Source organism: Gavia stellata, chromosome 14 (genome assembly GCF_030936135.1).
Source record: "Gavia stellata isolate bGavSte3 chromosome 14, bGavSte3.hap2, whole genome shotgun sequence".
Classification (NCBI taxonomy): domain Eukaryota; kingdom Metazoa; phylum Chordata; class Aves; order Gaviiformes; family Gaviidae; genus Gavia; species Gavia stellata.
In genome coordinates this window covers 5,602,588-5,621,266 of record NC_082607.1, presented here as the reverse complement: position 1 = coordinate 5,621,266, position 18,679 = coordinate 5,602,588, and the positions used below count along the sequence as shown (strand labels likewise).

General features: G+C 38.5%; 1 protein-coding gene across 1 annotated transcript in view; it reads right to left on the bottom strand.

Annotated features, from left to right (window-relative positions):
- Positions 1–18,679, bottom strand: part of PCDH11X (protocadherin 11 X-linked) — a 325,382-nt gene that overhangs the window by 30,198 nt on the left and 276,505 nt on the right. The window contains exon 5 of the mRNA XM_059824372.1: positions 13,600–13,627. Coding sequence (XP_059680355.1) covers positions 13,600–13,627 — 28 coding nt within the window. The remainder of the gene's footprint in view (positions 1–13,599; positions 13,628–18,679) is intronic.

Below are 18,679 nucleotides of genomic sequence, written 5' to 3'. Positions count from 1 at the left end.
TCCAGAGCTGCTCATTCACATACATGGCACAGAGCACTACAGCTGCCAGGTAAGTCCTAAAATTCAGGAGCAGATCCAAGCAGCCTGCTTTTTTTTTTTTTTTTAAATTAAGGTGGGTCAACTACCTCTTCCACCGAAATATTTGAAATATGGACAGGTTAAATTTTGCTATAAATTAAGCCATTTTCTTCAAGGATGCAGCTGCTCAGCATAGAAATACATATACGTACAACTGAGCAGCAGAAAATGCAATCCATGCCAAATGTCATTCAAGGAAATACGCCTGTGCTACGACATAAAAGGTAAATTATAAAAATAAAGGGAGAATCATAGAGCCTCCCCTATAAGAAAGGCAATCACAACACTGAGAAGTTGAAAGACCACCAGTTTACTTTTCAGTTTTCAGCTGAGTGGACTCCATCTACAGTTATTCTTGTCACCGCAGCTCGTTAGTATCCCTGTTAAACAGGAAATTAATTTGAACTATGACAACAGCACCTGTAATGGTAATTTCAGACAAAGGGAAGTGTTGAATCCTGAGCAGACAATGCTCAGAATGAGGGGCATCAAATATATTCAGTGTATAACCTCACATGAATAGTCAGATAATTTTGTTTGAATGAGAAATGAACACTGAAAAACAATACTGGATCTACACAGTGATTGAATTAAAAAGCACAATCAAAGCACTGGAAGCACTCATTTCTTCAATGATTCACGTCCCTTACGGTCACAGGCAATCAGATGATACGCGGGTAGTATGGACAGATCTGCAGAACAACTGTTCCACAAGCCTCATGAAGAGACCATTGAATACATCCTAATGTCCAACCTATTGCTGCAATTTAAAAAAAAAAGAAAAAAGTAAAATGATGTCCAAAAATGTCAAACTACGGTGTGTTGGGGGAAGGTGGAGAACAGATCACAGACATCGAGCCAAACAGTGAGTCCTGCTTCATGTTATGCAGAAGTGATACTTCGAGCTAACACTTGAGCAAACACAAGCTCTTACTCTGGGACTGATACTGGTGTGACTCCAGATGGGGGGAACTTGGCTTTCCAAAGTACTGACCACAACCTTGTGACACGTCAGACTAGTATCTGACCAGGAAGAGAGTTCTTTGTACTAAATTCCTTATTACTTCTTCATTAATTAACAATTCATTAGACATTAAATCACATCTGAGAGTTTAGCAATGTGAGAGACCAGTCACTAGCACAATGACTATAACAGTAAATTTGCACACATAAAAGCCTCAAGTATATTATGAAACGAAGGCAGGAGGACAAACAGCATCAACATTGGCTACAGGAAGGGAAACTTGTTCCTAGTAAAATAAAGCAGCAAGACAGGGAGACATAAACCCCTGCTGTAAGCAGTAAGATAGATGGGTTATCATCACGGATATAGACCAGATTTTCTAAGATGACTTGCTGTTCTGGTCAGTGTTCTGCCCAGATAAATTTTGACTTTGCTGATTACCTGAATCTTAGAGATTCAGAAAAGACTATGTCCAATGCGATCCAATTACTCCTGTGTCCAGTATCAGATGAAGTGTATACTAAAGGAGAGTATTTTAACATTGCTTACAACCTATTGAAAGCATAGAAATCTGAGTTAACAGCAAGTATGGGAAAAAGTAAATAGTCAATCCCTCTTAAAAATAAAAAGAAATCTTAATGAATTACACACATTCAAGGTCAACGGTGCTTGAACTGCCTGAAATCCAAAATTTTCATGGGCACTATGGAAAGCTACCGATGGTTTGTTTTAATACTTTGAATGTCAGCGTTTCCAACACTGTCCGAATGACAGCCGTAGAGAAGGCAACGTATTTATGTCTGTAGTCCCAGGGGACTTACAGTGATAAGGGTAAAGGCACGCAGCAGTAAATTCCACTGGTACCTTAAGTATTCAGCTGACTCATCACAGTATATTTTCGCTTATTACAGGGAGAAAAAAACCACCACGAAGCAAACAAAACAGTTGAAATACCCATCATCTTGGGGCACGCTTAATAAAACTTAGAGCGCTCTCAAAGCAGAAGGATGTCTCTAGGCTTACACAAGACGGAACCGGTAGAAAGGGGAAATTTTTAAGCCAATTAATGTAAGAATTTGAGTCTGAGAGCTGAAGATTCAGCTTTAAGATACATGCTAAATGGATATTAGCTAAAGACATGACTGCTGTGTTTGTGTGTATATATAGAGAGTATCAGTGGAGCCTGTTTAACACACGAATTTCACAATATCGTTAAAAGTCCTAGGTCTTTTCTTTTAATGATTGAAGAATGAGATAACCAAATTAACCACAGTAGCTTTGAATGCAAATATAAATTGAAATCTGATTTGCCTGAGACATTCCTGCCTTCCGACATACCTTGGCAAAAATAAAGAAATGCAACTTTACAGTGTGGTCCGAGTGACAAATACATAGTTTAGGGTGTTTTGTTATTGTGGTTTTTTGCCTCTCTGCAAATCTACAAACAAATCTGGTGGATATAGTTTGGCAAAGGTAAGCTATTATAAAAGAGCAAATGAAACGAAGAGAAAAATAGTATTTCTTGCCCTAGGCATGAAACAGTGCCCTTGAATTATGTGTTACAATCAATTTCTAAGCTTACACTATAGATAACATCTTTCAGTGATGTCTCATCAAACATATTAGATCTGACCACTGAAATACTGAAAGTTAGCTGGAATTGATGAAAATATGAATGCACTTGCTTTATTGAGCCCCCACTGTCTAAAGTGTTAACTCCTTTTGAGACCACTCGCTACTTTACTCTAAGCTCTGACCCACGGACAACAGAATTTAACAAAACCTGTGTGGATTGACAGTTAAGAAGAAATAGCATTCTGCACTAAGCAAATGCTCTAATTAAAATCTGGAGCGGTAGAATGTGGCTTCTGCTTATTAGACAACAGTATTTGGGGAAAAGGAAAGAATCCCAGCACAGACACGAGCCAGCATTCGGCAGAGTGAAAACTTAATGGGCAGCTGCTGTTGGGCATCCTCTAACTCTGGCAGGTATCGCAGAACCAAAAATTTATATAAGCCTGCAGGAGTCGACTTATAAAGTTTGATTTGAACATAATGTGTTGTAGGTGGAAATAAGCTTTGTTTCAGAATTAAACCCTCACTATTAATGTCACTATGCCAGACTTAATAAATAAGTTTTAATAAAAGTGCTTTTGATATATTGCAAATCAAATCATCGGATTCAAACTTAATTCCAGGACTGAAACTGTTTATCTTGCTTCTTTTTCAGAATGAGGTGTTTAAAGCTACATTCCCACTTTTATTTTTAGAAAACCAAAACCTGTCCTAGTGAGGCAGATGGGAATAGCAAGTGACTGACATTTAGAAAAATTAGGTCAAAACTTACTTAGGAACCTAAATCTTGCAATTTAATTTGTAAATCTAATTTGATGTACCTGCTTGTATATACCCTGGCTTTCATTTACTTGGAAGTCAGAGTTCCCGCTGATAAATCACAGATATATCACTGCTACTCAAACAACTTGGGATGCCTCAATGATGTAACAAGATGGGCTTTTATACTAAGTTGTGCTATTCTTTGGACTTGCCTGTTGTGCCTCTGCCATGAAAAGACATGATAACATTACCATCTGCCTGCAGAATAGGATAAGCCATATTTATATTAGCAAAGTATCTGAAAGAATAACTTGATAAACAAAGGGTTTTAATTGTTAATTTTGGTGAATCCAAACTAAACAAGTCATAGAAACCCATGGTTCAAACTGATTGAGTAAAAAAAAAATAAAAAGGGGTAACGGTTAATCTACAGCCTATGTTTTTACAAGCAAGAAACACTTTAATACTGATAATGGGATTTCTTAAAAAAAAAAAAAAAGCAATCTAAATTGCACCTTGCCTCCAGGTAAGGTTAAAGCAGTTCTATGCATAAAGTAAATTAAGTTCTAGCGCATCAAAGATGCACAGAAAGAGCAGTTTGATTTTTGCTTTGCTTTGCTATTCAGATTATATCCCAAGGACTATTTCCCCCACGGATCAAAGCTACTGTTTGCTAGGAGCACTGACACAGAAAAATATCTCAGGATATATTTGCACCATAGAGAGCCCGCGTGCAGGCTCTGTGCTCTTCTGAATCTGTGCTGTTGACTCGGAGCACAGACAGACTCTGCTCATGCCCAGAGCACAATGTGCAGACATACCACCTATACCCCCAACCATAAAAAATGGCAGAACTTTCCATAATGCACCGCTAGGATACTTGAAAAGAAAAGCAGCAAAACCGGCGGTGCTTTGCTTTCTTTCAAGACAAGCTGAATGTGGGAGTCCAAGATTAGGCTGTGCTGAGAAGCGAGCAGAGAGTAACAATGACGGGTTGGGTTTGCACAGCCGTTGGGTATCTGAGATTACTGCGCTGGAGACCTTGGTCAGAAACCCACAGGTACTTCTCAAGGCAGAGACTCCTATCACCATAATCGTACAGTCACAATCTGTTTTAATTTCTTGCTGAAAGTAATAAATGGGACTTCATGTATACTGTCATGTGGTTTACACCACCGAGCAGTGTCGCTAATTGTTTATGTTACAACCAGCGTTGATTACAAGCGTGCCACAATCTCCATCCTGCAAAACTCCATCTGACGGAGGCTTTAATGCAGAACAACGCAATTTCTTTTGATGGAATGTATTGGCAGTGCCCCAGACCTAGTCAAGCACGGAGCAAACAAGCAGCCTGTAATTTGCTGATGCAGTAATGAAGGCAACCAGAAAGATCCTTACAGATTAGCAGGCAATCAGGGAGAGTTTCACTGTACGCTAACTGCTTCACTGCTGGCAAGTGTGGAATACGCTTAGGAGTGCTAATGAGGAAAAAATAACAAACATGGTGGCTCAGGCTTCCCTCACTGAAGTAAGCTTTTCAATCAAAATTGAAGAAACATGTTGTATACAATGCTAAAACACAGGATGACATTTTAAAAGGCCTCAGTCCCAACTAGCAAATTGAACGCTGCGTCTGTTAACAAGCACATAGCAGATACTCAGTCGCATACCTAAATGCAGATTAATAGCACATACAGCTGCTGGAAAATATGAACACAAAGGGGGAGATATAGAGAAAAGAGAAGCAAATGATTTGTGACGTCTGTGCTTTATTTATGAGGTTGGATTGGCTATGGGACAGGCTTGTTTTCTTGTCAGTGATCATGCAAAATTCACCACCATTCCTGCTTGTTAACATCCTAGCTTTCTTCATTTTATCTCCCTGGATACATATTTTCAGGGATAATCTTGCAGAAAATTTTGGACTATTGGCATTTGAAGAAAATTATTCAAATACTAAATGAAGAAGTTATTCTGTTGCATGGTACCAAGTAAATAAGGTAGGAGAAACTACTACATCATCTTTTTAACTTTTAGTAAACCGGGTTTGTGATACTGGTCCTTACATTATTAGCCCCAATGTTAGTCCGACATTTCTTTACATTGTTCTCCCTGAAAATGAAAAATCAAATCCTAAAAGACAACAGATACTCAGAAAAGCCAAACCCACATTGTTATTCCACCTGACCTCAAGAAGCCAAAAAAGTTTCTATATGGGATTTGTCTGAGCTCAACATGAACAGGTTTCAAAGCCCAAAACAATGGAAGGACTCAAACTGATAGAGGCATTTATGACCTGACCTGTACAAACATGTCAAGGAATGGCACTTTGTCTGTACAAACCACAGAAAAAGGTTTCAGAGATCAGTAAAGTTAGTGGTAAATCAGAAATGTGTATTTCAAAACATTTTTATTTTCTCCAAACCAAATTAACATTTCTTTGAGTTTTTAAAAGCATTTTGCAAAACAAAATGAAGATAAAATGAAAGTATATGCCAATTAAGCTAAAACATTTGTTCAGTTTTCTAGCTGAAGAAAAAAAAAGTTTATCCAATAGATTTTAAACATACTTCCACAACAAAAAGAGGAAACTTCTACCTCTGCTATCTCAAAGCTCTCAAAAGTTTGAATAAAAATTTTTTTAAAAACATTTATTCAGTCTTGGTATGTTTCTCTGGGAAAACACGATGCAAAGGTACCAAATTTATTCACTGAGATTTCCACATCATAGGACTTGATCATATACAACGTATACACTGGGGGTCCACCATTCCCGAACCATCAAAGGACTTGATCATATACAACGTATACACTGGGGGTCCACCATTCCCGAACCATCAAAGGACTTGATCATATACAACGTATACACTGGGGGTCCATCATTTCCAAACCATCAAACCTCCCAGGCACAGCCAGGAGATGCTCAGCAATTTGGATAAGCTCAAGGCCTGTTGGATTTCTGTGAAAGCATGGATTATGGCCGACCACATAACAGAGCTTCTCCAATCATTTGTATTGGTCGTTGCTAAAAGAACCGCTTTTTCTGAGCATGTCTGAACCACTATCAGGGGCTGCCACATGTCAGGCAGCCCCGTGAGATAAGTATTCCGAGAGAAATACATCTGGCACGCCTATGGACAAAAGGCAGTGTACGATAATTGAAGGCTTTTTGTAAAAACATGATCACATGACATGACCTGAAAACACCAAACCCAGTTGTTAGTATTAGCTGATTATTACTTGGATGGCCACCTCATTTTCTTCTTATACAAAAGAGTCTGTTCCTGATGCTTAGTCTTAGATATGCAAAAATTTAAACAAAGAAAAGACAAACACTCCTGCCATATCTTTGGCGAAATTGTTGACCATGATCAGTATTGTCTAGAAAGTGGAAATGGTCTAATATTTTGTAATTATCAGATTAATTTTAAAAGACCAAAAGTTGCCTTAAAAATATTACCTTAAAAAATACTTAATTAACAGCGTTAAGAATTCATTAAAAGGAAGTATTTGGGGATTTTGCAGTAATGGCCAACCCTAATCTTACTCTTATTCACTTTTGACAAATCACCTCAAGATGGGATACTACATTTCAAAATATGAAAGTGGTGGGCACATAAAAATACTTATCCAGATCCCATTGAAGACAATATCTGTTATTTAATGGAGGTAAGCATGCGCTGAACTAAACTTATGATCGGATGATAAAGACGTTCATGGGAATACCCATGAAGGTAGATAGTGTTCACTAAACTAGGAGCTTTTCAGTATTTTGTTCTCCTTGGTTATTGTCAAGAAGCATACTGTATTTCCGTATACTTTTCAAAGATTTTTCTCATACTTCAGATGAAGACTTCATTATTAATCCTCCTAATAATTTTCTACACTATCAATTAGTGTAGCTTCTTACCGATTCAGACACTAATTATTTTACTATTACTACTGTAATAGTAAAATTGCGATTTTCAGTATACTTTTTTGGTAGTAGAAGTGGATTTATCTAGAGAAAGGACAGGTTTTCAGGGGCCTTGTTTTACACAATGAAAATGTACACCCATTCCCCTGCCACCCCTTATTCTTCCATGGCAGACAGTAGGCATATAGGGCTCCCCCATACCCCTCTGTCCTCAGTGGTGTTGCACCTGGAACTTCACACTGTGAACCTGATTCATACTGATGCTTTCCTAGGCAGATAAAAAAATGTGATTATTTCATAATGAATATAAAAAACAGGACTGACAGTTTCATGGAAATGGTATTTTTACTACTTTCTAATTTTTCTGTTAATGATTTTCAAATTTTCTTATTTCCTTTTCCTCTGTAATTTCCTAGTTTTCAAAGCAACTTCCACCTCACTCATACCACCAAAACAAGTGCAAATTCAAAACCTTTTTATTTGCCACATTACATCTGTGCTTGTTGACCTGATGAAATAACTGACAGCAGAAGTAGGTTCCTGTCCCCTATAAGAACCAGAAATGGACTGAAATACAACATGCACGTCACATCTATTTCTTTATTGTTAGGAATGATGAGACTCAACATCCTCTGAGTAAATCAGTTTTTACCTCTTCCCTAGATTCAATTCCTTTCCCCTCAAGCCAAGTGCCTTTTAGATCAAAAGATCATTTAAATACGCTATCATGTGCATGTACAGTTGCTTCAGGAATCAATTGGTTTTACTCAAAACCACTGAGGATGCTACACAGCTAAGAGAGACTAAGACACATTCCAGCTCCATCTTTCACTATCCCGCATGCTATCCCACAACAGACACTGCTGCTGGGGCCACTTTTTCTAGAGAATCCCCTTAAGTTGCTGGATTCAGGGAAGTATAGGAGATGGCTCAAGAATAATGTTAGGTTCATGTGAAAAATGAACTTTTTGATAAATATTGTTAATACCTAACATAGGGTTGATATATATTCTCATTAACTTGAGCCAGACAGATTGGCAATAAAACCTTCTATGCTGAAGTCAGAAAAACGCAAAAGTGTCTTCATTTCTCCTGCCATTAAAAACCTGAGGAAAACAGGAGAAAGAAAATCTGTAAGATAAAGGTTAAAGCCAACCTTGTAGGAGTTAAGATAATTTTAGGTTCTGAATTGCAGAAGTATCTGATTAGGCATTATTGTTTCCTATAGTCTGGAGAACAATAGAACTGTGATCACTGTGAATAAATATTTTGCTTTGTATGTTGGTTAAAAGCTGGAAATCAACTGCCAGTCTTACTCTTCCCCTCTGAATTGCAAAATGGTCTGTATGGGTTCAAAGCTCCTAACAATCAAAGGCAGAAATGCAGAGATGACTGCCAATTTCCTACGCCTGTTACTAGGCAAATATTTTACGACAAACCAGAAAATAATCAAGGCAGTTGTAGGGAACAAGGAAACATGTTTAAAAACATGGTAAAAGGATGGAGTATAAAGTGTATCAGAAAATTCATGTGCCTGCGTATGTTTTGAGTTTCCCAGTGGAAGTCTCTACAAGACTATCTTCCTATAACTGCTTTAAGCAAGAGACTGTCACAGTCGGTTTCTTTGTACGGAGCGACACTGAAGCTGATGGGATAAACGGGCACAGTCTCAGGGTGGCTGGATACTTGGCCTGTGACTCAGCTGGGCTCTAGATGCTTATTGATGCTAAAAGTAAGGAATTTTGTCAGTCAAAATGTAGCACACGTTCCCCATTTCTATTGGAAATGTCTTAAAATTTCAATTTTTCTGCCAAAGTGCTGAGGAACTGCAGTTCCACTGCCTTCTGCTTTCCAGCACAGAGCAAGGTGATGTGCCATTTTCACTTCCCCCCCGGCCTTATAAAGGATGAAAGAAATTGAAAAGATTGCTTGGACATTAACTTTGGTGGCCAAACTGAAGTATATACAAAGATTTCAGTCTGAATTAAAACATAATAGAGATTTTTCCAGTATGTCATGAGCTTTAGGAGGAAAACCAAACAAACAATTAAAAACTATGTGGATTTTGAAGACTGTAAGTCAGAGGACCAATGGTATAGAAGAGTCTAAAGCTCTCAATTTCCAAACAGTACTTTACACTAACAGCAGTGCGAGTGCATCCATCCCAGGAGAGAGGCAGTAAGCCTTGCACTGTATCTGAATTTAAAAAACAAAGCAAAACAAACAACCCCCCCAGGTAATATTAACCAATTCAAGTTCTGTTCTCTCTCTTTTTCTTTTTAAAGAAAAATCTTGCTCATGAGATAGATATAATCTCATTCAAGAACAGCTTTTACTATCCATCCAATGCTGGCCTGTCATAGGTAAACTGTTAGGTAAGTTAAATTCTATTTAACTATAGTAGTAGAATAATTTCTCATGATCTAACAGAACACTAAAAAATAAAAAGTAACAGAGCAGACCTGATACTATGAGAAGAGCAAAAAACTCCAAAACAGAATTCACTGAAAGGAAGAGGACAAGGATAGAGTCTAATATTTCACAGCTTGAGAGACTGGGATGCAAAATGATTTGGGAGCGAGAAATGGCGCTTTTTTTCTCTTTGTTTAAAAGTTATCTGAGCTCTTACTAGAACATTACAGAATCGCAGAATGACAGGGGTTGGAAGGGACCTCAGGAGATCATGTAGTCCAACCCCCCGCCAGAGCAGGGTCACCCAGAGCAGTTGCGCAGGAATGCGTCCAGGCGAGTTTTGAGTATCTCCAGAGAAGGAGACTCCACAGCCTCTCTGGGCAGCCTGTTCCAGTGCTCTGCCACCCTCAAAGGAAAGAGGTTCCTCCTCGTGTTGAGATGGAACTTCCTGTGACCAAGTTTGTGCCCGTTACCTCTCGTCCTGTCACTGGGCACCACTGAAAAAAGACTGGCCCCGTCCTCCTGGCACCCACCCCTGAGGTATTTAGAAGCATTAATAAGATCCCCCCTCAGTCTTCTCTTCCCCAGACTAAAAAGACCCAAGTGCCTCAGCCTTTCCTCATAAGAAAGACGTTCCAGTCCCCAATCATCTTTGTAGCCCTTTGCTGTACCCTCTCCAGCAGCTCCCCGTCCTTCTTGAACGGGGGAGCCCAGAACTGGGCACAGGACTCCAGGTGCGGCCTCACCAGGGCAGAGTGGAGGGGGAGGATAACCTCCCTCGCCCCACTTGCCACACTCTTCTTGATGCACCCCAGGACGCCATTGGCCTTCTTGGCCCCAAGGGCACATTGCTGGCTCATGGCCACCCCGTTGTCTCCCAGGACTCCCAGGTCCCTTTCCCCAGAGCTGCTCTCCAGCAGGTCAGCCCCTCACCTGTGCTGATGCGTGGGGTGCAGGTGCAGTACCCTACACTTGCCTTTGTCTGCTTTCTATTGTCTGCTTTCCCCTTATTTCAATTTTCTGAAGCATTTCAGAAAGAAATTTACATGCTGTAAGGAACCCTTTAATGGACGTGTTAATACAAATGATACAGATGGGTGAGCTAAGGATTTATTAGGAACCCCAACTGCTAAATTTCCTTTGAAGTGTTCGGATTCAGCACATCCGCACTATAAGCCCAGAGGTGAAGTGATAAATTTTGTAAATTGAAAACATAGACGCACTGAGCTCCCAGTTATTTAAAGGGTTGCTCATGGGATTCAGGGCAGAAATTGATTAGTTTATGAAAGAAAGTTAGACGACACGGCTACCGAGGATAATGAGGAATCCGACTGCGCTCTGCTCAGGGGTTTCTCATCTGCCATACCTGAAACACACCTGGTGTAACTGTTACGGTGTGGTAGTGAAACAACTGTCCAGAACCATCCTTCCTCTTAAAACGCAACTGTTTCTTTCCAATAGAAACTGTATTTGCTTTCAATTGCTGTTATAGCTTCGACTCTACCAATATTTTGATTTCTCTTTGAGCTTCAGAATTAGATGCTTTGTTGATTGTAAATAGCAAACATGAAAGAATAATTATTAATGTAATTATCAAACTTATCATGGATGTCGAAAAACAACAACTCTTCAATAAAACCTACTTTATAAGATTAAAGCTTCCCAAGAGACCCAGAGACATTTACATGCTTTGATCTGGAAAGGAATGTAAAAGACTACTAATGACAGCAAATCACACCATGTATGAACGACTCATTGCTCCTAACAAGAAGGTATTGAAAGAAAGCAAAATTCCAGAATAATAGCGAGAAGGAGGTAGACAAAGCTCTGCCCATCAAAGGTCACTCCTGAAATCTAGGACAACACACTGTAAAGGTACCTGTCTAGACCTAATTGACTTTGCTGCTGTAACCTGTGCTCAACAGACATGACCGTTTCGCTCTGTGGCTTACGAGGACTGTGAGTTGATGCATGTCCTCTGTTTCTATCAAAAAAAGCCTCCAAGGGGTTATGAGAAGGTATGAAAAATCAGGAAAAATAATGTTTCAAGGATGAAAAATGAAACCCAAGTGCAGAAGGCAGAGGGAAGGGACTCAGAGGAGGACTGATCCTGAAAACAAAAGGAAAAAAAGTTACCATAGGCAAAAGGTGGAGTAAGCGGTGACATGAAGGTACTGGAGAAAAGTAGAAGAAATAGGAGAAAATTTTAAAAGGGGGAAGGGAACATAGGAGAAAGGGGCAGGGGAAGAATTGAAGAAGAGAGCGACATACAACATAAACTAATTACTTTTGTTTAGTTTGCCTAGAATCTTAGCCGCCAAAACATTGACCTCACTTGCTTTACAGTATCAGATGCCAGAAGACCTGTAATTAAGTCCCCTGTTTGACTAAATAACCAAAACTTCCTTATTATCCAATGGTTACTGCTTTGCCAACATACCTAATATTAACAAAGACATCGACTGATTAAAGTGTAATACCAGGTGAATATTTCTGATAGTATAGGACTTTAAAAAATGGCATCTAGAGTATAAGAAACTATTTATAAGCAATTAATGTCATATTTTACATTAAATATTGTATTAAATTGAACTGCATGAATATGCAACGCAATATAATTTGCCATCACTTCTGAAATTCCTTAATAGGTAATTTCTGTGAAAGAGTTATTTCAATCATTACTTATTAAATAATATTCACCAATTATTGCCAGAAATAACGTGAAAGTGTTAGCTATTAAAAAACGTATCTTTCTTTGAAGGATATTCCTTATGTAGAAGGGCACAGTGGAAAAAATCCTGTGTGGCTAATTAAAAAACACCACACGTGCACACACACAGACACACACAAAAAATACACTCATCTGCTAAAATGATTTTAGTTTCTGGAAATATCAAAACTTCCTTCAAGCATATTAATTTACAGGTGGTCCAATTTTACCCAGTTTTATGCCAAGCCCCCATGTGTACAAACCGTTCAAATGCACGTACACACATTTAACCCCCGGGTAGGCTGCGCTTAAATTCTTTTTATTTTAAGGTGGGGAAAAGTAAAAGTTCAGAAACATAACTCCACAGAGTAATAAAGTAAAAGTTATCGCTCTTATTACTATAATTGAACTATCATGACTGCCAACAACAATTTTTTCCATTTTTATACAGCCGGTAAAGATGAAAAAGAAGAAGAACAGAATCTTGTTTTATCAGTAAAGGAAAGCTTTAAAACAATGATTTTTTGAAATAAATCACTTTGGTAAATATATACATGCTAGAAATAGATTCGTAAGAGAGAGGAGAGAGATGGAATAAAACAAAACGCAGTACAGAAATGGAGTTGATCCTCATACAGAGCTCAAAGGAATTATGAAGTCAAACTTTATGTAGGTAATACGCTTTTATTTACCATCCCTTCCTTTGTGCCTTATGACACCACTGTTGCACTAGTCCTCTTAATCACTTTGGTCAATGACTTGCTTGGCTTCTCTGGCTGTACTTTCAGCCAGGAAGGAAAAAGGACTTGCAAAATCCACTCTGAGCAAAAACCGTGGAATATTTTAATGTAGTAACATGAATCTGAGTGCACCGAGTCTATCATGACGTTAGATACCTGGTACAAGGATTATTTTGTCAGGAATTCAAAGAGGCTGATTTTGGAGGAGGAGACGAAAAAGGTGGACAGCGTGTGAATGGAGCATCATGGTGTAATGGTAGAGGAATCCCATCTGAAAATGACTTAGGATTCTGTTATCACAAGGTTTAAGTAGTATAAACTTTGAGGTATAAGATAAAGCATAGATGTTTTGCTCCAACATGAATCTCCATCTGGGCTGTTCACTGACATTAAACAGACATTTCTATTTTACAGGAGACTATGACTGCCTGATAAGAGAGACATGACCTTTCCTTTTCCTCTCTCTTTTTCTCAACAAAAATGGTCTACTTCAAAATGTCATGGAAGTGTAAGAACTTAATCTCAAATCTGTCACAGGACCAACAGATTCATTGCCAATGCAGTATCTTTTTTTTCCATTCTTAACGTGTCGTAAATAGCAAATGAGCCTTTGCTTTCCTAATTACATCTGCTCTTGAGCTTCCCCTCCACAGAAGTACAGAATGTGATTGACAATACGTTAGATGAACTGTAGATTCCCTTTTTAGTTATTTATTTAGGTTATCAAAACAAATTCAAGTGTCCACGACAATCTCTCATATGCATGCAAACTTTGAACAAGTATGAGAGATCATGTTTTGGATGAGATGATTTAATTGGTAAGAAACGGATTTTTTACTTTAAAACACACCAAAAAGTAGCAAATGCTTCTGGACATTGGTCCCAAAACCCTTCAAAATGTAGCCGGGTAGTACACAGTCATGCTAACACTGACCAGTTCGGAAATGTATTAAATTAAAACAGCCAGTTTTCCGAAGGCAGGTATTTGCTGCTGACCTGGAATAGCGGCGTACAGAGCAGTTGTACATCTGAGCATAGTTTTCAGACTTGAGGAGTGAGAAAAAAAAAAATAGTGCGTCCAAGCCCATTCTGCAGTTCTGGATATGAGATTTTGTTTCTTCCATATCCTACTTTATAGTGAAATGCATTCCCTCTAATTTAAATCCTGTAAGTAGACGGGACTGGAAGATATTAAACTTAGTTACCCACTTACCATCTCTCAATGACAACCTGTATTCTTCTGAGTTCTTATTTATAGAGCAAAGTTTAGTGAATTATACTTGAATTCTCCATGTAAATGCTCTGGAAAGATCTATGTACTTTTCCTCATGATTTTGAAATACCTTTTATTTAGGATAGAGGTAATTTAAATTCATTTTGAGAAGAAAGTGGACATACAAAGGATGTGTAAAGAACAGATAATTAATTTGATTTTCCAGTCAAATTTTCTTTTTGCATATGGTACTATTAAGAAAAGCAGAATTCTCTACTTCCATTCCCCGGTAAGTCTTGATTAAAATATAACTATAATACACGCCTTTTAATTGACTTCGGATGATGTAGAAAAGTGCTATTATTAGAGATATTACCTGCTCAAAAGAGATCAATGGATTATCTAAAATGTTAAGAGCATAAGTTACAGTGAAGACTCAATCTTACAACGAGCTCGACGTCCTCTGCTTCAACCCGAGTGGCCTTGGTTTCCATTGACTTTAAAGAAGGTTGAGAGAACTCAGTACTTTGTAAGACTGCATCTCCAATGCACGTAATCTAACACAGATTTGTGAGGTAGTATTGAGTTCAAGGACATGACTGTTTAAGCTGATGTCATTATGGCAACTTTTTAAGACCATTTTACTCAGTAACTTGCAAAATATTCCGCTTAATTACTAAATGCAAGTAATTCAATAAAATCAGAAAAAGATATAAAGAATGTTATGTATTTCTTAACATAATTTAATACTACTCTGTTGGAATTTCTTTTCGGGAACATTCATCAAAGCTCCAGCTTGGAATCGAACCTCTCAAGAATTGCTCTGACTTTTAGTAGGAGCAAAACATAAAGATCATCCAAAAGCCTTTAAGGAAAGAGTTTTGCACCTCATTTTAGGATACAACCCAGCAGGGACCACGCACTGATGGCTGAGCATGCTACAGCAAACCACAAATTAACAACTCATATCTAGCAGGCTGTCAATTATTTGCCAGCAGTCAACCCGCATGTATTCCTGAAGCTTCCCTGATGCAACACTGCGTGGGCTGCATCACGGGTGAAGTTTTCAGGCATGCAGCACTGCAATGTAATTGCACAGTATGTGGGAAAATACATGGGAAAGCATTACAAGGCAGTAAAACATTATTATGCAGTGGAAAGCATTCAACTTTTAAAAAAGCCTAGCTTTATTTATGTGCTATCCTGCAAATTCAATTACAGGATTGAAAATTAGCTACAGGTTTTCTACTTAAAAGTGCTTGTACTCATTTTAGTATAGACTTCTTTCTGTCTCGATGCCTAAATTATTCCATTAAACACAGGAACACAGTGACAATCTTCTGCAGCTGCAAATTCTGCTCAGTGCTCTCCTAATGTGGACTGGTTAGATTAATACAGCATGTAACTCATCTTCTCGGAAACATCACTATTTCATTTACCATTAACTTTATGAAAAAATGTCAAAGAGAGAAGGGGCAGCTATCAATAGATATATGCCTGAAAGGGTTAGACAGGCAGATTTCAGCTACAATTGTCCTATGTAAGAGGGAGGAGTATCTGTGTTGTCTGGAAAGTGTCTAAAGAAACACCTATAGGTATTATCGCCGAGTACAGTTTTACTTACATATTTCCATTTAAAAGTTCAAAATCAACGCTTGCAGGTGGAATCATGAACCTATTTCTTCTTTCTCCTTCCCAGTATGCTTTGAAAATCTTTAGGTCTATAGGACTGTTACAACTTCCCTTGAATAGTAACGTAAAATTAGCAAAAGAGGGATTTTAGAATTGTATTATTTTAAAACTCTGGTTTGGAAAAGAAAATAAGGCAAATACCAAGCTGGAGAGAATTTACATTTTCTGTAACTTGCAAGTGACAATTTACAGCTATGAATCACGATATTTTGGGAAACCTATGGTGGCACGTTTTTATCTGCTCAGGTTATGAGATCTCAAACTCTGAAGCCAGTTTCCTCAACCAGATTTATACACTTTCCCTGGTCTGACTGCCCTATACCATCCTGGAATAGACTTTGCTGCAAAGACTTACTAGACAAAAGAAAGGTAAGCATGCTAACGAAGCTGTCATTGTATGTATTATAAACTAAGCTTGTAATAGGATTATTCTTTGGAAAATTTGTTAAAGAAATGAAGTTCATGGTGCAGCAAGCTTGGAGAAAAATTAATGAATTCACAGATGTTCACCTTAATGAACAACAGATTGAGAATATATTATTAAATTCAAAAGGAAAAGTTTGCATACGTTGTCAAAATTAGGTTTTGATCTTTACAACCGTTGTGCTCATGTGAATAATCAATTAATAATTGATTAAAGGCTTCCTGCAAATTTATCATGTAGGTGAAATCTATTATTTATTTAATTTCTCCTGAGAACTCAATAGATCAATGTGTGAATAGGTTCCTCCTGGGTACCTTAATATATGATATCTATCTCTGATAGAAGAAGTCCCGTTAAAGTGGTTAAGAAGTTGTCATATTGTAACAGCTAAGCAATAACAACCTTTGTAGCACAAGAATCCTTTTTCAGAAAGATTTTTTCACCTTCCCCATGTTTACGCTAAGTGGCAGTTGCATTAGGAATCTTATCTTGAGAGAAAGATGGAAGGAGGGACATATTTGATCCACGTTAGCCTTGCATCTGTTGCAGCAACCACTTGCCTTACAGAACAAAAGGTGGGAAGGCAGGAAGGGAAGAAGTGTGGCCGGCTCCCAAGCCTTACATAAAACCCAGGCATCAATCCCCTTGCTCCTGGGAAAAGGCCATCCAATTCACAAGGCATTTAGAAAATGTGAAAGTAGTGTCACATGGAACTGCAATTTATGGCATTCTAATTTAAGGAATGAAAGCTAACTACAAATCTGTTCCTATAGAGCTACTTTGCATTTAATCCTCAAATAACTTGAAATTCAGGGCTGGAGGAAAACCTCAACCAGACAAGGACAGAATTTTATCATTTCCTGCTTCTCCCTAAACTGCAGTCTGGACTTTGGGCCAGTCCTGTACGCAATGCCATATTCAATTAACAGCAACAAACATCATGGCGCTTAACGAGCTCCCTGCGGATGGTGGGGAGGCACTCGCTGGATCCCGCCTGCTGACAACCAGCGATGCCTCAGACAGCAGAAACTGCGGTTATTTCAGTGGATTAACTATTCATATCAGTGTCCTGAGTGTTCAACCGTGCAGGACAGCAAGACATGGTGAGAAAACATTTTACTGTAAATAATTACATCTTTGTTACAACCAGAAATGAGATCCCTTATGTGACTTTTGCCCTGGCCTGTGAAGTGAAGGCAGCGTGGTATCTACTACTGACCGTGAGTCAGGGAAGAAACCACAGAACAAAATCAGTGCTGTGTTTTTCATCAACAACGGGGCAGTGAAATGATGGCGAAAAAGACTCATGACAATTCAGTCCGTTAAAAAGAAACACACACAATTTTGCATCTATGGGTTAATGTTACTCTTCTCGGGTTTGTTTTGTATTATGAGATCCTTGGAAATAAACCTTGCTGTACTGGGTCTAGCTTAGCTGCCTAACAGGGTTAACCCACAACACTTAGGTATAATAAACACATTGACAGTTGTTTCCATAAACTTTGTATCTGTAAAGTTCAATAATTTAGAGAAAGCATAAATAGAGTAAATACATTAGGATTTTTTTTTAAAGTCTGTACAAAACTGGCCCACATGGGTGTACGTTACTGCGTAAAACTCAACCAAAAAACCAACCAAGAATACAGCCTAAATACTGTTTTATAACTGGATCAGATTCCAGAAATTGTTTTATGGGAAAAAGCAAACAAAAAACCCCCTTAAATCAGATAAGGCTATGATAGACTACGTTGAAGAAAGAACGCAGATTTCTACCAAATTTAGGCAAATTACAAAGCAAACTGCACATTCAAAGCTATGAAAGGTCACAAGAAAACTCCTTTTGAAATATTCTTCCACTACCTACTCCTTTTGGCAGTCACAATATGGAATATTCCTCATTTACTCACAGAGGTCAAGCCCTGAACTTGAGCATGGAGCAAAGTGCGAGGGGAAGAGCAGCGGAGTCAGTACGATGCTCGGGGTCCCACTCGCTTTCTGAGTAGCCGGTCACCCTCCGCAATATAGTAGAAGATGAAATTTCCAGAGAAACACCACCTGCAGCGCTTCAGCACATTTAACTCACTATTAGAGGCTTAAATCAAATTGGCAGCAAATTGAACTGGGACGCCTAGGGAAACGACTCGCCTCAGCAGCCTGCCCAAACCTCTCCTGGAGGATGCTACCCCGCAACCC